Source organism: Sinohyriopsis cumingii, chromosome 4 (assembly GCF_028554795.1).
Source record: "Sinohyriopsis cumingii isolate HCF-2022 chromosome 4, ASM2855479v2, whole genome shotgun sequence".
Classification (NCBI taxonomy): domain Eukaryota; kingdom Metazoa; phylum Mollusca; class Bivalvia; order Unionida; family Unionidae; genus Sinohyriopsis; species Sinohyriopsis cumingii.
The window spans coordinates 130,515,221-130,537,075 of record NC_142964.1 but is presented as its reverse complement, the minus strand read 5'-3'; the positions used below and the strand labels follow the sequence as shown (position 1 = coordinate 130,537,075).

The 21,855-nt window shown below is 34.8% G+C and overlaps 1 protein-coding gene across 1 annotated transcript in view; it reads right to left on the bottom strand.

The window, feature by feature from the left end:
* Positions 1-20,880, bottom strand: part of LOC149802095 (cytosolic carboxypeptidase 1-like) — a 104,158-nt gene extending 83,278 nt beyond the window's left edge. The window contains exons 1-4 of the mRNA XM_089956498.1: positions 20,768-20,880; positions 11,957-12,057; positions 8,821-8,951; positions 6,576-6,643 (exon numbers count right to left, since the gene is read on the bottom strand). Of these exons, the coding sequence (XP_089812624.1) occupies positions 6,576-6,643; positions 8,821-8,951; positions 11,957-11,973 (216 nt within the window). The 5' untranslated portion in view covers positions 11,974-12,057; positions 20,768-20,880. The remainder of the gene's footprint in view (positions 1-6,575; positions 6,644-8,820; positions 8,952-11,956; positions 12,058-20,767) is intronic.
* Positions 20,881-21,855: the final 975 nt, after the last annotated feature.

Below are 21,855 nucleotides of genomic sequence, written 5' to 3'. Positions count from 1 at the left end.
AGGAGGTGGATGATGTAATATGTACTTTAATAAGTACACCATTTTTTTGTATTAATATATGATTTCATCCATCTAATACACCTACTGTGAAATGAAGAGATACCTGAAGCTGATTTCATATCATGTGGAATGTTATTCCAAACAAGCACACCTGAAACTTGAAAGCCATTTTTGAATAGCTTATTTTTTGGCTTGGGTACTTTGAAATGTTGCCCTCTTAATAATCATAGATTTGCCAATGTGGGTATTTCAGAAAGCTTGCCAGTAGCTTCTCATGGGTCGGTGGTTCTTCCCGGGTTCTTCCTCCACCATTTATACTTGCTGCCATGCATAGCCTATCATGTGCTGAAAAGTGGCGTTAAACCCCAAAACAACAACATCAAAGATTTGGGGTACCAGTAGATTCTTTCCTGGAAAATGACATTTAGGTAAGTGGGAGCAGATTTTTGAACACAATGTATATTATTTTGGCTTTTCTCCAAAAATATTCTTTCATGTATTGGTAATACTTTGAATGCAAGCATTGCAGTTTGAACATTTTCTGTTTGCTGTTCAAGAATTATTTGAAAAGCTCTTTCCTGGAGTCTGGAAATTTTTCTCATATTTGTAGCAGTGGTGATCCCCCAAATTATATTACAGTATTCAAGATGCAGTTGATGTTGTTGTTGTTGTTGTAGGGTTTAACGCCATTTTTCAGCACATGATAGGCTATACATGGTGGCCAGTATTAATGGTGGAGGAAGAACCAGGGTAAACCCTGGAAAGAACCACCAACCCACGAGAAGCTACTGGCAAGCCTTCTCACATACCCACATTAGCCGAATCCGAGACTCGAACCCATGCAGACAGAGGTGAGATGGCAGTGATCCGTAATGGAAAGCGCTTTAGATCACTCAGCCACTCGCAGTTGATGTAACTTGTAAAATGTAACACTTGAATGTAATGGAATAAAGGCCTTAATTTTCTTTAGGAGTCAAAGGAAAGATTTTATTTTCCCTGAAATATAATTTAAATGATGAGATCATTGCAAGTTACTGTCTACAAATATTCCAAGAATTCTATCTAAACACATCCTTTACAGAACATGCAACATATCAATTTGCAACTGTGCTCTTTTCTGTTTTGTCCATACCCAGGATCATACTAATTTCATTTGCACCGTATTTGAAGTCTATTGAGAGCAGTTTGATTTTTTTTTCAATTTTGGCTTGATTGCTTTGGGCATCAGACAAAGTAGTTTTCATCAGCATATATGTCAGTGAATCAGACTGCATCACCTATTTTAGGGGTAGGTCATTTATCAACAGAACTTAAAAAACAAGGGCCCCAAGACAGAACCTTGTGGCATTCCACAACTTATCATTTTAGTTTCAGATAGGTGTCCATTTAATGTTACCTGCTGAGACCTGATGCTCAAGTAGAATGTGAACCACAACACTGATACATTTATAACTTTTCAAGAAGATTTTCAAGATCTACTAAGTCAAAAAACTTTCAAAAATTAATCGTTACAGTATCAACGAACTTTCCTTCATCTAAGGCTTTCAGCCATTTCTCAGTCGTAGAGACAAGCGCAGTTTCACAAGAGTGATCTATTCAAAAGCCAGACTGATTTTCATGAAGTAGATTGTGATCATTGAGATGGTTCATAAAAGCTCTGTGTACATGCTTTTCTTCTTTTGATCGAGCTTTATGTAGCAGTGTTAATTTTGCAGTTTTCCAAGATTGGGGAAATTGACTTATTCTCAAACAGTGATTACAAAGAAAGTTAATGCTATCCACAATAGCAGATGCCTTAAGAAGTCTTGGACCTAACATGTCAAGTCCTGGTTACTTAGAAACATCCATGTTTTTTGCAGTAATTCAAAACAAACTAAGCAACACCACTACAAAATGTTGGATTAAAAGAGGATGTAAATAACTATAGACCAATATAAATTCTTCCATCCCTTTCCAAATTATGAGAAAAGCATGTACACTGTTCTTTTATGAACTATCTAAAAGATCCCAACCTAATGCACATAAGACAACACAAAAGTCTTGTTGATAACTACATGGTACAAATGGAGCAAATTTGCAAACTGATATGCTGCATGTTCTCTATGATAACTCTGATCTGAATCCATAATGATTTAAAATTTTGGATTCAAGTCCAGCCTTCTTTTGTAAACTGTACCATTTTTGACATATGCCAGGAGTTTCCCATCTCCCGCCTTTCTGTCTTGTTGAACAGGTATGTCATATCCATCAATGCTGAGAAAATGATCAGTTTGACTTTCAGCCAGTTTTATTTCTGAGATACCATGCAAATGAAAACTGTTATCTGGAGAAGTTAACATGGGATTAACTGGATATATTTTCCCTCTTATGCCTTGAATATTTATATGACCTACATTGACACCTTTTTTCTGAAATTCCTTAATTCCTAATTGTAACATTACCAGGAATGCAAAGACTATTTTGGGCACTCAAGGAAACAAAACAATTTCTACAAACATTTACATTGTTTGTATTGCTGTCATTTTGTATCCTTTTTTGCTGTTTTCAGACTCATTCTCATGCACAGTTTGTTTCTTAGTCCTGTTTAATGTATTATTTACAGTATTCACAGTCTGCTTATTCCTGGTATAAATGCTGGTTGTGCTGGCATCTGTACTGTTAGAGGAATAATTTCATATGATAGTGTATGAAATAGACCAGAAAAAAAAAGGCAAGCGGGAGCTGACTTGGCAACAAATCTTCTCTTGACCAAGACTGTTGAAATGATTGGGGCACGGAATGTGAGAACACTACACAAGACAGGAAAAACAACACAAGTTGCCAAAGAGATGGATAGATACATGTTGGAGATTCGAGGACTGAGGATGGTTGATGGACAAATCAGGCAAAATCAAGAAGGGCATATGGACTTTTCATCCTCTAATGAGTAATGCCCAACATGGACAATGACCTCAGGAACAGTGTGGGGCTGATGTTGAGCAAGACATCAAAAAGAGGCCTAATGGAGTAGTAACCAGTCCATGAGAGGATTCTGACAGCCTGCCTCCAGTCAAAATTCTAAAAGATAACCATTGTGTAGTGCTATGCTCCATTGAACCAGTAAGTAAAGAAGGATTTTTATGAGCAACTGCAGCATGTTTGGCAGAGTACCAAAGAGAAGGATCACACTAGTGATGGGCAACATGAATACAAAAATATGCAATGACAAAAATAGACAGGAACTCATCATGGATAAAGAGGGCCTAGGAGATCTGAAAGACAATGGAGAACTCTTTGTTGTATTCTGAAAGCTGAAAGCCATTATGACTGGAAAACAGTATTGCCCCATCGTAGGATGCAAAAGTTACATGGAAATCCTGAGATTCAGCAACAGAGAATCAGGTCAATCAACATGCTATCTCAACATGATGGATGTAAAAACCTGTAGATGAGCAGATCTTGGCTCAGACCATGCACTGAGGATAGCAAAACTGAAGACCAGAATCAGCAACATAAAGAAGACTGGAATGCAGAAACACCTATGGCATCTCCTGGCTCACAACTGTTGAGAAACAACTGGAGTTCACCATTTCCCTCTCCAACAGATTCCAGGCTCTTGATGACTTTGATGATGGCTCCATAGAAAAGAAGTGGAAATGAGTTTGAAGCACATTCGCAACAACCTGTGAGGAGATGCTGGGATTCAGAAGATGGAAGCTCAAGAGGTCACTGTCAGAAGACACAATCAAGAAGACTGATTACAAATGATAAATCAAGCAGAGACCTGTACAGGCATAGAAACAGTTTCCTCAGGAGGAATACAAGATAAAGAATAAGAAAGTCAAGAAGAACACAATAAAAGATAAGTGGGAACTTGCCAACTAACTTGCCACAGATGCAGAGAAAGCTGCAAAAATAAATGACATGATAATGCTCTACAACATCTCATGGCAACTATCTGGGAAGAAAACCAACACTAGCAAACCTGTATGTAGAAAGAATGTGAATTTGATGAGAAACCCCCAGAACAGCTCAACAGGTGGATGTACATTTCAGCAGACTGCTCAGGAGCACACCAGTGGAAAACCCACCCATCACAAGAAGAGGGAGGATCTGGACATCAACACAGGATGCTTTACCAAGGAAGAGGTCATACAGACAATCAGGAAAACCAAGAGTGGTAAACTGCCTGGCCCTGACAGCATCCCTGACCAATGGTTAGGGCTTAGAATGCAACAGAAATCCATATCCAACGCCATTAAGGAATGCAAGAGGAAATTGACTGGACATACCCTGCAAACAGGCCATTCCAACATTACTCACCATGCCTTAAATTGGAACCCTCAAGGCAAATGCTGAAGATGAAGACCAGTCAAGACTTTGCAAAGAACCCTGGACATAGAACTTAAGACCATCTGTAAAACAGCCTAAGATCATGACAAATGGACAGCTGCAGTTCCAGTGGGAACAAAGATGAAATGATGATAACACAAGTTCTAATGATTAAAGATCTGACCCAATGTTAGTGATATTCTAAAACAAATCCATCACTGGAGGTGTTGATGTACCTGTGATAGCTTGTGTCATAGTGATGTGATAGCAGTCTTTTGTTGAATCATAATAATACAATTGAAGAATATGTCCTTATTTGAAATTTCACTATAAATCCAAGTCTATATTTCCAAGAATGTCACTTTTGAGCACTTTGTATTTCCAGTGAAGATTATCTTGAATTAAATAAATTACAGCCCAAATAAAATATTGGACACAACAATAATACAACTGATCCTGCTCAAATTTTACAGCACAAATAAATAATTTTTCCAATCATTAAGATTTTATATTCATCTATTAGACCTCAAGTCACAAATAACATATACACCGCTCCGGTGGCCTAGTGGTTAGAGTGTCCGCCCTGAATGCAGGAGGTCGTGGGTTCGAACCCCAACCGAATCATAACAAAGACTTCTAAAAATGGTACTAACAGCTGCCTCGCTAGGTGCTCAACATTAAGAGGTTAGTGTTAGGACTGGTCGGCCTGGTGTCAGGATAATGTGACTGGGTGGGACATCATGCTACATGTCATGATGCCCCAGTGCTGGACATCACTTTAAACTGCCACAATGCAGATATCATCGTGATATGACTGGAAAATTGTTAAAGTTATGTTAAAAATCTAAATCACATACATGCACAAATAATATATCCCATAAAAAATGTTACCTAATGGAAAATTTTATTATGGAAGGTTCCAAAAGTTTACAAGATAAAATCTTAGTTATAATTTGAAGGCCTATTTCTAAAATTATGAAAAAAAATGTAGTAAACAACTGGTAGGCCTGGCATTTCATGGACAATTTCCAAAGTTCTGGACTCAGATTGAGATAAATATGTTTACAGAAGCAAAGTCAATGATTGGGGTCAGGTAAAAAATGAACTTGATTTTGGACAAGGTCAAGTCCAAAATATAATTATTCATAGCATATAATGAATTTAAAAAAACAACAAATAAAGGAAATTAAATATACAATATATACTGCACACCAAATTTGAAAACCAACACTTCCCAGTTGAGTTATCTTGAATGATCCAAATTGTTAACAAACTGACTGATGGATGGATGTACAGATTAACATGCACACTGGCATCAAAGCAATTGCTTTGTTGAGCTTCTGCCAAAACAAGTATGAAAAAACAAAAAATAATTAAGGTAGTTATTGTGTCGGTCTGTCTGATAATCAGAAACTAGAATTCTGCTTAATGATAATAATGTATACTGACAACTGAACTAAGATAATATCTCATCAAAGTCCCCCATTTTCATAGGAGTACTGAGTATAGGATATGTGCAACAAAAAGTAAGTGATTTGCTCTCTCCATTTACTGGGATGAAATTACATTTCAAGAAGTAAATATTGAAGCAAAGTTGCCACTCCATAACCCATGTCAAAAATTACAACTGATTATATATGTACACAGTGACATTTATAACAATATACATACTGGCACCCACCACCAGTCATACTGACACAGCAACATAGTCAATATTGACACACCAATATAGTCACACTGACACACCAACATAGTCACACTGATACACCAACATAGTCAATATTCACACCAATATAGTCACACTGACACACCAACACAGTCACACTGATACACCAACATAGTCATACTGACACACCAACAGTCACACTGATACACCAACAGTCACACTGATACACCAACATAGTCACACTGACACACCAACATAGTCACACTGATACACCAACATAGTCAATATTCACACCAATATAGTCACACTGACACACCAACATAGTCACACTGATACACCAACATAGTCATACTGACACACCAACAGTCACACTGATACACCAACAGTCACACTGATACACCAACATAGTCATACTGATACACCAACAGTCACACTGATACACCAACATAGTCATACTGACACACCAAGTCACACTGATACACCAACATAGTCATACTGACACACAAACAGTCATACTGAGACACCAACAGTCATACTGACACACCAACTGTCACACTGATACACCAATATAGTCATACTGACCCATTTATTCACTCACCTTAAGTGTCTGCATGAGGAGCTCCACATATGCTGATGTCTTAAGAACAGCATCTCTGTGAATCTTTTCTGTAACATAGATTGTTATGTGTAACATGCATTACAAGAACAGAAATTCATTATATATATATATATATATATATATATATATATATATATATATATATATATATATATATATATATATATATATATATATATATATATATATATTATTAACTAGATAGTTTTTGTATTATTTTGTCCCTATAATTTCACATGTTAAATACAAGATTTCAAATCATGCCATGTGATGCCTGAATCTATAATTCTACACCAGGTATACTGGCAGCACATCACAGAAATGGGTGGTCTAGAATGTGCTTATAGGGTTTAACAGCTTATCAGCATAATACAGGCTATATATTGTATGATTATAAGTTCTAAACATTTGTGATCTAGAGTAATAAATGAAAATTGCATTACCATTTTGGAATAGAAATTTATTCTTTACCAAAGATATGAGATCAGCACCAATCACTTCTCTATGGAGTTTTCTCCCCTGTAGGCATAATGACCTTGCCAATGATCTTAAAACAATGGTGTCACTTTGCTGAATCTTATGATTGGATATGGTCCAATATCAAAAAGATTATCTGTTGCAGCGGATTAAGTTATTTAAATGGTTGTATTCTATTAAATTACTGCCATTTTTAGGACTAGCCTCTCACTATGATTGGTGTTGATGTGAACTTACAAAGAGAATGGGTTTTGAGGTGAACTTACAAGGAGAACGGGGGCTGGTGAACCAACAAAGAGAATGGGGTATGAACTTACAAAGAGGACAGGTGTTGAGATGAACTTACAAAGAGTTCAGGTGTTGAGGTGAACTTATAAAGAGGATGAGAGATGATGGGTAAGTTTAATTTTCTAAGATTTGATAGAGGTAAAATTCAATTTAATAAAAAGAAAGTCCAATTCCTAGCATTAATAACATATATATAGTATTTCATAGTGTGATAAAAAAAAACAATATTCAACTCGGGGGGTGGGGGGTGTATCCCACCATGAAATATATCCAGAATTAAAGATGACAAGAGCCTGAGATTTTCTTATTGTTCCTTCTGAGTATTAGTATCAACCAAACCATTTTAAATACATTTTGTTTCATGCTATGCTAATATCAACCAAACCATGGTAAATACCTTTTGTTTCATTCTATGCTATTATCAACCAAACCATGGTAAATACCTTTTGTTTCATTCTATGCTAATATCAACCAAACCATGGTAAATACCTTTTGTTTCATTCTATGCTAATATCAACCAAACCATGGTAAATACCTTTTGTTTCATTCTATGCTAATATCAACCAAACCATGGTAAATACCTTTTGTTTCATTCTATGCTAATATCAACCAAACCATGGTAAATACCTTTTGTTTCATTCTATGCTAATATCAACCAAACCATGGTAAATACCTTTTGTTTCATTCTATGCTAATATCATCCAAACCATGGTAAATACCTTTTGTTGCATGCTATGCTAATATCAACCAAACCATGGTAAATACCTTTTGTTTCATTCTATGCTAATATCAACCAAACCATGGTAAATACCTTTTGTTTCATGCTATGTTAATATCAACCAAACCATGGTAAATACCTTTTGTTTCATGCTATGCAAATCATCTATTATGTGGACTGCAGTTACAAGACCACTCATGAGGTGACAGAGTTGATTTGGACAGAAGAAAAACAAATTAAGCACAATGTCAAAATGAATTTCTTCTGTTTTTGTAAGAATCTGTTATGCAGTGATTCTTTTAACAATAAGAAAATAATACTGGTAAAGGGAACAGTGGTTTTCCTGTGTTGCATCTCTTTTTCTCTTTTGCCAGTCCCTGCCCCCCATCAATTGATTGTTGCTGAGTAATTTAATACAAATTTCTTGTGCACTGAAAGAATCAACCAAACTGAAAAAATGGCATTGGCATGTGTATAATACTATATCATGGAGTTTTGGCATATGTGTATAATACTATATCATGGAGTTTTGGCACATGTGTATGATACTATATCATGGAGTTTTGGCATATGTGTATGATACTATATCATGGAGCTTTGGCATATGTGTATACTACTATATCATGGAGTTTTGGCATATGTGTATAATACTACATCATGGAGCTTTGGCATATGTGTATAATACTATATCATGGAGTTTTGGCATATGTGTATAATACTATAGCATGGAGACCAACTTACCCTGTCCAGAGACAATCTTAAGTATTTTGGAAGTGAGGTATCGGGTTTGCTGCAGATCATCTCCAGTCTGAGACTTGACCTCTTTAACTCCAACCTTCTCCAAAAGCTGAAAGAGGCTGTGCAACCTTGCCCTGAAAAGTGAATAAAACACAATAGCCCTGTACTATCCAGCTTTGTTCCACCAAAATTCTGTGCTCCTTGGGTCATGTCCCAGTATGCAAGAATACAGCAGCCATTTAGAGTTTCATATCTCAATTCATATTATTTTATGCCTAGTAAGTGTATATATGACAAATGGGTGGGATCTCAAGTTTTAAATTGTAAAGAAGAATTAGATCCTGGGATCAATTTTTGTTGCACGTATAAATTTGTCTTTTCATTCCTAGGAATTGTACGTGGTCATAGGTTGGGAGTCTCAATAGTATCTATGTAATGACCAAAGGACTATGTCCAAAAAGTGATTGTAAAGACCTGAGTATGCCCCATGGGCCCAGTCTGATTCAACACTTGGTTCTCTGATCACACATGACAACTGTCAGTCAATAGGTAAACAACACAGGAATTATTTGAAATTCATACCAGATCACCCCAACCTACCTGTTTTATCCTAGCCCCACCCTCAGGGATAAGATCAACATCCAAAAGTATTAGTACAAACACTGACAATAGGACTATCACTGACAACAGGACTATCACTGACAATAGGACTAATAGGACTATCACTGACCTCAGGTTCATCACATTAACAAAGCAAGAGAAATTAAAGGATATTATTCTCTGGACTCTTTGTGACACTTGTCCTAAGCCATGAAGTCAGTCTATGAGTCAACCAAGAGTTTAAAACTGCAGCATTCAGCAAGAAAGGCTAAAAAAATCCTTACAGCTGTCTTGCTATGTTTTCTTCCCCATGCTCACCTAGAAATGAGATTTGGTTGTAAATGACCCTTGGATATACATGTACCACAAATATTTATTACCACACTATGATAATTCCAATTGCTATGGTTTGACTAAGTTTCTACAATGTGACTGGATATAAATGGTCACAAGATACCCAACTGGCATTTTTGTGCACATCTGTAAATACTGGGGATTACATTCAGTTCCCGATCAGCTTCGGTTACACTTTAGGTGAAGCTTTGTCTATACTAACTCCATAAGCAATAACAGTAACAAATGCAAGCACCTATAACCCCTCCCACCTTAACTTATGATCAAAATTAGCAACCCCATATTCTGCAAATACTCAGCCATGGCCATTTAATCCTACAGTAATATTTTAAACAAACAAATAAAACATGGCCAATCAAAAGAAATGCATCAAAAGCATTGTTTTTCTTCACAATGTCATGTTGCTTGTGTAAATGCCCCAAACCACCTCCTTGTAAAAGGTATTGATTCCATTCTAATCATGTCATTTATTTCAATTAATTCTGTTAAAAGATAGTCAGTTATTTACTCCAATGATATACTATTACTTACAAGTAAACATCCTTAAAGAAATGTGTGTGTATATTTCAGTATTTTTATGAATTATGTAAATGTATATGTATACTCTACCAATGTTCATGGATGACCCCTTATCATTATATGCACCCCACCCAGCACATGTCCATCCTCTCACACTGCCTATATAATTTGTGTTTTTTTCATTTAAAGGTTAAATTTTCTTTTAAATGATTCCTCAGACATGTGCATCAAGGTTGCTTTCTCTATTATGTTACTGGCTTAGCTGAAAGAGAGTACAGCTGTACTTATATTATTGGTGAAGATGATCATGATGAGTGTTTAACGGTTATTCTATATTTAGTATCAGCATCCATATTAGATGTCATATTGTCATCTTTTGTACAAATCTGAAAGGTGTTCATGCTTGAATATTTTCTATCATGAATATCAAATTCTACACCAAGATTTTGGCCATATCATTTAAAGATTTTTCTGTTGTTAGTAATGGTGGATCAGTGTAATTTGTACAAATATAAAAGATTTTTATGCCAGAGTGCTTCTGTCAAATTCTACTCAGTTATTTTGAAGAAAAGAACCATTTCAAGGTTTTTCTCTTTTCAGTAATGGTGGCCATATTTTATGGTAGGGCAGCACAGACTGGTCATATTTTCTGGGCATGTGGGCATGGGATATTGTGCTCCCTTCCCTCCAAATCTGGGTGACACACATCATAATAATAGTACATAATGTACTACTAGAGCAATAAAAATGAGATAGTCTTAGTTGCTTTCAGAGTTTTGCCACCTTAACTTTGTGATGAGCAATGTAAATACTATGTTTTCTTTACATTATTGCAATAAATGTTTTATCATGTGCTCATTTAACTCAACAAAACATTATTTGGTTAACCTGAAATGAGCTGAACCATGGAATTTTCTATTCCAGATCTTGCTCTCTCATTTAACATTAGTGTACACTCATTATCAACCAGCATTTATTAAAATAAATACATTGTTTTCTGAAATACTTTTCCTTCCAAATTAACAAATTATTAATTACATGACAAACTGTGTATTTGCATTAATTTAGTCACTTTTTTCAACTTGATATAAATTAAATTAAATCTTCCTCGCCTCAGGGGTGACTTTAACCTAAAATATTTGCTATACTAACAGCCGTTAAACATTTTACATTGCAATTCAGACAACTATCACAAACTTTTAAAGTTTTCATTGCATGATACATTGTTTTAAAGTAGATATTCATTGTCATCTTACAGTGTTAGGACCGTTTGTGACTCTGGATACTGCTAGTGCCAAAAGAGACATGAAATATCATTCACTGCTGAAAAGTTATAGGTGTATTTTTCTGATGCTAAAGTGTACCCCGAAAGGCACACAAGGTTAAAATGGGGGGCTCTGTGTAATACTCTTTACAGGATGATACTTTCTGGCTGATCCTTAGTTTAACTGGTTCATCCATGCATATACTTTTTGAGCCTGAACTCCTCCAGAAGTTAAGAAATGGGAACAAGATGCTTTTTTTCCATCATGTTCATAGGTTTTAACTATACAATTACTGTACTTGAAATTTTGACCTTTCATTTAACTGACCATGATTTTCTAATTATTTGGCTGTTGCATTTTGAGGTTCAATGCTGAATCACACCTAGGGATGTGAAACTTACCCAACTGTTCTGTCCATGGTCAAGTATTTTTGGGCGATTCAATCAATTTCCCTTGAGAAATGCAAAATATCCCTCATTTTTGGAAAACTCAAAACCAGGATCTGAAAATATTACAACTTTACAATGAAACAAATAATAATCAAGTAAAATATAATACAACAAAGTGTAATGTAACTTTTCTGGAATGTTATATCCCTGCCAGGTATACCACTAGTAACAATGATTCTAATACATGCATTTACATTTAACACTGCATTTATAATCAAAAGTCAAAATTCAGTGGCACATTACTTCAAAGTACTCGTCATCCTATCTAGGATGACTAAACTAACCAATATAATTAGGGTCATTTTTCATATATGGATAAATGTAAATTTAAACATAGAAAGAAAAACAACTAAAGTACCTGTTTTTGCCTACAGTTTGCTCTTACAATCTTTCAAAGAATATGCAGTGAACATTCTCAAGACAGAAACCTCAATAAACCAAAACTCTCTTGAATCCATGATATTTGCTCATTTCACATTGTTTCTTTATTAATTTAAATGCAAATTATGCAGTAAATCTGAACCTCTCAAGTCAGAAAATAAAAATAAAAAATAATTTCAGTTCGAAATTTCATGAGCACAGTGAAATTAATAATATAAAACTGAACTTATTAAAATTGTGGATACGTAACTGACAGATCTAAGGTAGGAGGTCTGCGAATACTTTGTAAACACATGTACCGGTAGCCTACAACCATGTGTAAAGCAAAACAAATCCTGGTCTATGCCTTTCATAAAGTAAAACAAATCCTGGCCCCTTTCAACCATGTGTAAAGTAAAACAAAGCCTGGCCTATATCCATGTGTAAAGTAAAACAAAGCCTGGCCTGTGCCATTCATAAAGTATGGTAAAACAAATCCTGACCTCTTTCAGCCATGTGTAAAGTAAAACAAATCCTAGCCTATAGCCATGTGTAAAGTAAAGAAAATCCTGGCCTATATCCATGTGTAAAGTAAAACAAAGACTGGCCTGTGCCATTCATAAAGTATGGTAAAACAAATCCTGACCCCTTTCAACCATGTGTAAAGTAAAACAAATCCTGATTTGTGGCCATGCATAAAGTATAAATAATCCTGGTCAATAGCTATCTATAAAGTAAAACAAATCCTGGCTTATGGTCATGCATAAAGGAAAACAAATCCTGGCTTACGGCCAAGCATAAAGTAAAACAAATCATGGCTTATGGCCATGCATAAAATAAAACAAATCCTGGTCTATAGCTATCTATAAAGTAAAACAAATCCTGGCTTATGGCCATGCATAAAGTAAAACAAATCCTGGTCTATAGCTATCTATAAAGTAAAACAAATTCTGGCTTATGGCCATGTATAAAGGAAAACAAACCCTGGCTTACGGCCATGCATAAAGGAAAACAAATCCTGGCTTATGGCCATGCATAAAGGAAAACAAACCCTGGCTTATGGCCATGCATAAAGTAAAACAAATCATGGCTTATGGCCATGCATAAAGTAAAACAAATCCTGGTCTATAGCTATCTATAAAGTAAAACAAATCCTGGCTTATGGCCATGCATAAAGGAAAACAAATCCTGGCCTATGGCCATGCATAAAGCAAAACAAATACTGGCTTATGGCCATGCATAAAGGAAAACAAACCCTGGCTTACGGCCATGCATAAAGTAAAACAAATCCTGGCTTATGGCCATGCATAAAGTAAAACAATACCTGGCCTGTAACCATGTGCAAAGTAAAACAAAGCCTGCCAACAATAGGCCAATCAATAGACATTACACCTGGCTGAAGTGCCAGCTTTATAAGTGAATTGTTTGTAACACAGTGCTAGAGTTTGTACAATCAAAGAATGTATGTATATTTTATGTTCATTTGTGAATCATCTATGTTCTGTACTATATACTGAACTAATCCTGAATCAACAAATCTTTGAACTTAAAGCAGGGTACATGCCCTGACCTGATATTTCTGAAAATAAAGATCAAAAAAATGAAAAATTCTTCAGGAATATTTTCTTATATTTATTGACTAGTAAGATTTGATCAAATCATGCAAATTTACAAGAACATGCAAAGGCATGTGTTGAAACAAGTTAGTGTGAACACTTATGACATAAATATCGAGGTAACAAGATCGTTATATGAAAAAAAGGCACTAACATGATACACGTTATGTTAAAACTAAACAGGCATTTTTATCGAAAATAATGAAATATTAAATAATCTACTAAAGATCATTGAAAGAAAACTAAACTTTGCTTCAAACATCTTCATGCAATTTCTTTAGATAAGTAACACAACCACTTGATCTCTGAAAGTAAGTTCTCACTTAAGTATGAAATTATCAAACTTGGTAAATCTGTTTCCATTACAAAATAAACCACCAGTGCTTGCTTCCCTCTTGGAAAAGGTGATCTCAGATACAATTTTATGTAATGATTACTATCAAATCTAAAGCTATCTCAACTGCACATTTTTGTAACCACCGTTGGACAAATGCAAATGTCTCCCTCTTGCAGTATCACTATTGTGAAAGGTCACAAGGGCATCATATCATCACTGAAGGAGTCACTTTATAAAAGGAGGGGGCCCACTTTTATTTTTGAAAAGTTACCATTTCTAAGACCATCACAGCTATACCTCTTAAAGAAAATGAAGTTGATTGAAATGTTGTTGCAGTTGTTGTTGTAGGGTTTGACACCATTTTTCAGCACACGATAGGCTATACATGGCGGCCAGTATTAATGGCGGAGGAAAAACCCGGGAAAAACCTAGAAAGAACCACTGACCCACGAGAAGCAACTGGCAAACTTTCTCACATACCCACATTAGCCGAATCCGAGACTTGAACCCAAGCAGACAGGTGAGATGGCAGTGATCTGTAACAGAGAACGCTTTAGACCACTCGGCCACTCGAAAATAAGAAATCCAAAACAGCAAGGGAATCATACAGATAAGCCACTAAATATTCACCATCCCTGTGGAAGATCTTGTTAGGTCCAGGTCTGTATGTAATTCAACAATCATGTTACAGCAGGTTTTCTTACCTGAATAACTTTTCTTACCTGAACAACCAAAGTGGATTTTATTAAATAATTAGTTTACTGAGTTTGCTTTATTTTTTTGTGAACTAGGTCCATTAAATACTCAAAGCTAGCCAGGGAAAGCAGTTAGTTTGCAAAAAACAATAAGGTACCAAGTGATCAATATTATTAGGTGTAATATTCCTAAAAGGCCTTTGTGATCAGAAATTAAAGTTTAACCAGTTGAAATATTTCCGGTAGTTAAAGGGTCAATTTCACTAGATCAATATATACTTTGTACAAACAAATATAAGAGGAAATTTTCTTTTCCGATGTTAATACCGGATATATTTCATTGTATGGTAAAACAAAATATGATATTTAATGGATGGCAAAGCCACAAGTTAAAATGTCATTTATTTTTCCACAAGGTGAAATAATCGTGTTTTTGCAGGAAAAGAAACGTTTTCTTTAGTATTATTTAGCAAACTTGCTTCAGCATTAAAGCTCTGAAGATTAAATTCACTGTTCAGCACACCACCCCCACCCACGTTTTGTAAATTCAAGTCAATTTCAATCACATGTTTTCACTAATCATGCAAAAATATTAGTGATTTGAGAGAACTGTAGATTTCCACATTTTATCCTATCTTACCACAAAAGAAAGTGAGCGAAGCAGCACATTGAATTTTTATGCTGTTGTTAAGGTTCAGAAAATGCTATTGTATTCAGAAAATGCTTTTGTGACATAGGTCAAGTGGGGATGTATATAAAGAAGTTATTTTTAAACAATATATACATTCCTATATTAAGATCAGTCTATGGAATCATCTGTATTGTACTTTGTATTGTACTCAGATATAATTTGAGAGGAATCATTGACTCACTGACTTTCTGGACTAAAACATTACTTTACGATTACTAAGGACTCATTCAAAGACATATTGGATTATACCAATGACACATCAGCACATTCAAGGCTATAATTCATTTGGAATATGCTAGACTTTTGGACTTGTGATTGAACATTTACAATCATTTGTGATTTAATTCACAATACCCAAACTGTCTTTTAATCTTTCACTTTGTATTTTTGGGAAATATATTATTAGTTGATTTTATTAAACTTGTTTGACTTTGCCTCTTACTGTTACATAGTTTGAGACCACAGAGTTGCAAAAAAAGTTTCAAAACGATCCTCTAAATAATTTTGGAAGAATAGTTTTAACAGACTTTTGCGAACAGACGGATGGACAATGGATTCATGGACATGCTGTAAGCTCTTCTGGTCTACGAGCAGTACAGCTTAACATTAAAGTCATAAATACATTGAAGTTCAAATTAAGAAAATGTCTTAAATGTTCATATTTTTGCTTTTCATTTAACACCATTAAGAGTTTGCATGCCTTTGTCTTATTGCAGGTCACATTTCATTGAGATACAAGGTGCAATACTTTGACCACATGTATTATTTTATGGTTAAAATGTTTGCTACTGAGAAGCCATGTTCTGAACCTATTTAGAAAGAGCATCATAGACTGCACATTAAATTCGCACCCTTTGTATTGAATAGTCCTCCATGTAGGCACTAGCTGGGCATGGATGACTATGAAATTATTGACCAATCGGTCTCACTGACCTGGACAACTGATCATGGTATTTAGTCTTGTTCAAAACATACCAAGCAGAAACTATTACAGCTCTCCCTCATTATAACATGGTGGTAAGGGTCATTATCTACTGACTGTGCTATAGTCAGAATCATGGCATCTTCTGAATCACGATATATTAAGAACTCTATATTATCAAAATATTTTACATAATAGTTAAATGTTGTTATAAACTGGTAAGATTTTGGTAATCAAATCCATAGTAGTATTGTATTATATCCAGAATCACATTATAACATAACATGTTATAGTAAGTGAGAGTCATATTTATTTATTTCACTTACCACATTATAACAAATCAAAATATGGTAAGTGAGAGTCATATTTTTTTTATTTCACTTACCACATTATAAGAAATCACATTATAGCAAGTGAGAGTCATATTTTTTTTATTTCATTTACCACATTATAACAAATCACATTATAGTAAGTGAGAGTCATATTTTTTTTTTTCACTTACCACATTGTAAGAAATCACATTATAGTAAGTGAGTCATATTTTTTTATTTCACTTACCACATTATAACAAATCACATTATAGTAAGTGAAGAGTCATATTTTTTTATTTCACTTACCACATTATAACAAATAACATTATAGTAAGTGAGTCATATTTTTTTTATTTCACTTACCACATTATAACAAATCACATAGTAAGTGAAAGTCATATTTTTTTTATTTCATTTACCATGATTGATCTCTGATCTTTATACCCCAGAAATGTTGTACTGCACATCACACAAAATTGCACATTGGACTAATTTACTGATTCCCTAATGCTAATAAAATACTTCATAACTACATTTTTTACCTTTAAACAGTATGCTTATTAACATAACCTTTTGTTGGTAACATTTTATTTTTTTAAAAACATGCTATTTCGAGATTGAAAGCCATTGCATACTGGTAGTTTCATAGTCATTGTAGATCCTACAAAAGCATCCAAAGCACATGTCCAGGCAGTATGTCCAATAGTATTATGGATTTTTCATCATGTACATATAAATGAATGTAGCAGTAGGAAACAATATCAAAATGGTCCAAAGTGTTTTAGTTAAACTGTTACACATATATCATGCTATTTTTATTTAATTCATATCATGTGCTTATCGTTTGTGATTGAGGGTAGAGTTCTGGCCTACCTGACTTTAGTTATATTTTTCAAACATGCTTTCTTCAATTCTGAATTCAAGGAAAAAACTTAATTATGAACTTTAAATGTTGTGGAAGCACACTTGTTTACAATTTGGTGGAAAATCCCACCGGAAAGTGGGTTTTTGAGAAATTGTATCATGTCTTAGGTCAAGTGAAATTTGTGGCCCCTCTAGGTTCATAATGGGCCCCTACTGTATTCCAAGTAAGGTGCCCATCGGGCTTGTCAAACAAAAAATCTAATTTACCTGAGAAAACTTTGATCATGCTGATGAAATGCAGAAATTTATTTTTAACATTTAAAGACTAGCAAATTATTAATATTTATCCCCATGTATGCTCATTACATTTATTAATATCATCTACTTATACTTCCATCAAAAGCTGTCAACTTTGTGCACAAGGCAAAGCATGTGACCTATGAATGGGGAACAGATTCCCTGTGTTACCTATAATTAGTGCTCACTTGGCTTTAATAGACAAAATACTGTTTGGGGTATCTATCTGCATTACAGAAACCAGCCAGAACCAGTCTAATGGATACCAGAACTGTTCCAATAGTCCTTGTAACCAGTGCAGTGATATGTGGCCAAGCAATAACATCAAGGCTAGCATGTATACAAAATAAGCTAATTGATTACGTTATTATTGTAATCTAAGAGTTTAGGCCAAATGCAAGACTTTTTTGAGGTATTATACGTAGTAACAGGATCAAAAGTGGTCCACGGTAGCTTTGGAGTCTTAGATTACAAACCATTCATCCATTCATTAAGGTGAGATAAAAAGGAAAGACCACCAAAAAAGTGATTTCAGCAGCAACACTTGAGTAAGTATTTTGATTTCTTTTACAGGTCTTGTTTAATTGCTATTGCACTGTTCACCTTCAACATGTTTCAAATTAAAGTCTAATTAATAAAAACTGAGCTGTCCTTCAAGCTTTCAGTAGTGTAATACAAGACTGGCTAAACATATTAAGAGGCACCAGTCAACAACATCAAAACTGTAAAGAGAACCAGTATAAAGCAAGACATGCTTCATCTGCTACTGAACAAGCAACGCTGATCAAATTTAGTAAGGAGAACATTATTTAATACAGCAATTTGGCAATGGCTGACCTCAGGACCTAAAGGAAAACATTGCTTTATGTTATATATTTTGAAATCTGAATAAACACAAAAGTTATTTATTATGATTTTGCTTTTCACCTGTTCAATTTCAAGTACTGTAATTATAATATTGTGTGACAAATAATAGTAAAATAACACAGGACAATTTCGGGCATATAAAAATTGGACTTCAGGCTTATGTAATTTTAGTCTGGGCTTGTGATTTTTTTTTTTAAAGTCATCAGTCCTGGAATTGTATCTTAAAAAAAAATTCTCTGAGCATTGTCCTCTATTCTGTGCTCATTCCATTCATATGCCAATGATAGGCTTAAGACAGCAATAATAAACACAGCCCTGTAAATCTAACAGATTTGTAGGTTTCCACTGAAACAAGTATTGAGCAAGAGAAAATTGATTATATCTGCAAGACTTAGAGTTAAAGCTATTATGTCAAGTATATGAAGCAATCTTACATCTTGCCATGGAGCAAATAAAACTATTATTAAAGACAAAATGAAAGTGCAAGTAAAAATCAACTATGTTGAGTTATGCTTATAAAGATAAAGTTATTAAGCCCATATAAGGTAAAACATAGTGTTTACACTAACCATACTTTGACCACCATGACAACACAAAATTCTCATAGTAATTCACCTTCCAAATAAGGTTTGCTATATTATACTTGGATATTCTGTGATATGCATGTCTGCATGATCTGTTTACATTTCTGAAGAAGGATGTATTGTTCTCATATGGCACCGTTGAAAAAAAAAAAGGCTGAAAATGAAAGTAGTTATTAGATGAACTAATATGGCATATGATCCAACATAAAATTTCATATAAAAAATATAAAAGCTATTTCACTCAGGTTTCTAAAGTGAAATTCAGTATTAAATTAGAAGACTTGAGTTGTTTAAGAAAATGTATGCAATATCTTTAAACGTTCTGACAATATGCTGAAATGGCATTGGGCGTGAATCACACCTGGCTCCTACATTGATACATATAAGATTGTTTTAGTACCACACATACAATGTAGGAGTACAAACATTAGTACTATTAAGGTACATTTCAAACTCTTCCTAAAACTTGGTACCTTCCGTTAGCTCGACTTGTTAGGTCTATTGTGTGGCAAAAATTGATGAAAACTGGCAGTGTACTGCACATTGAAAATTAAAACAAATTTAAAAAACAAACCAAATAATGATTATTTCAATCTTAGCTGGCAGGGGATAGATTCATAAATTAGTCCCTGTCAAATTACTTAACTTAAGGCTGTGGAGTGCTTTTTTCAGCTATTGAAGATATGGAAACATTTGAAAATTCAGTGTTTCAGCTTTGTGTTGTTCTTAAAATTGATGTGAGGCTGAAGAATATCTTAAAACTGCCTGGATGACAACTATTTTGAATTGCATCGTGCTGTTTAGTGTACAATGTTTCGGTTAGTGTTTGCACCATGAGCATCACTTGGTACCAAAATGACCTTCAGACGTGAAAAATTCAAGCTTATATATGGGGTTGGGGTGCACCAAATTCCTTGCTATGAACTGCCATAGACTCGTCAGGTCAAGTGAATATTCGTATGCTTTGTTTAAATAACGGCTATCCAGAAATATGAACCTTTCTGAACTTGCTGCTGTATTTTATGTTGCATGATTTTTATATTAGGCTGATGGATGCAGGAATAAATTTGTGCATAAAACTGTCTCTTGCAACTATATTATTATTATAGCAGTTCTCTTGAAGGCTACTACGGGGAGAGGGGTAGAAGAACTGCTTGTTTCAATGAGCAAGGAATTTTCAGATCTGTTCTGTTCAGAAAACTATACATTTTTTCCTCACCTAATTAATTTCTGCAATCGATCGAATGCCATCAGAAATTTGATCATTTATCAGTAATAAAACGCACTCCACGAAGTTTGTTTGGTGAGTTGTCACGAAGAGGCGCTGCAGACAGTGTATCGGGTTGCAAGAACAGTAACTCTTTCCAAATTGCGTAACCTGGGTCACGCGACCCACTTCGGCTTTCATCGCAATGGAATTGACAATCGGAATTTTCTGTCTTTTCCGTAAAGTCATGTAAGAACCCTCGGTTGTAACTCCTTGCCCGATGAGAACTTAAAGGTGACAGTTTCGTAAATTGGCCCCATCAGATTTCTTAACTTAACGCCGCGGTGTGACTTAGTGAGCTATTATTGCTTCATAATTAAAGATATGGATATATTTATGAATTTGGTTATTCCAGCTTTTGTTGTTCTTAAAATTGATGTGAGGCACGTACACCTCTTTTAGTCAGTGCACAGTATTTTGCCAGTGAAATACCAATAATCGGCTAGGAAGCGGAGCTAACTACTTAAAGCAGTAGACATATTGTATGAAGGCAAGTAGAATATCTCAAAAAACTGCCTGGATGACAACTATTTTGAATTGCATGAACCTAATAAGTTAACTGTGTTTTACGAAATTATCACCCAGGGAAAGGGCTTGTGTTTGCCTGTGAGCATCAAGTGCTCTCAAAAATTAACTTCAGATATGGAAAATAGCAGCAGAGAGGGTGAACAGACCACTTGCTTGAAAGTCCATTTATCATAATAAAACCTCATACGATAAAAACTGGGGGAAAAAATGAGGCCAAAAACGTTAAACCAAATCCTCTAACTGACCGAGAGTTACTTTAATTGGGTTATTTATCTTTGTCGTTTGTGGTTTTCAAATTTGTATGTGTGTTTTGTTTACCCACCATGACACTTATTTTGTGGTCGCACCCTCTCTGCTGCTATAAATGTGTGAATAATTAAATCATTATTATATCAATAATGGAATCTTACACTAGTGACTAGCTCGAGAAAGATTAGAAGCAATTAGAAGATATATTCCTGTTCGTGATGCTCTCAAACAAAAAATGCAAGAACATCAAGAAGCGCAAGTTG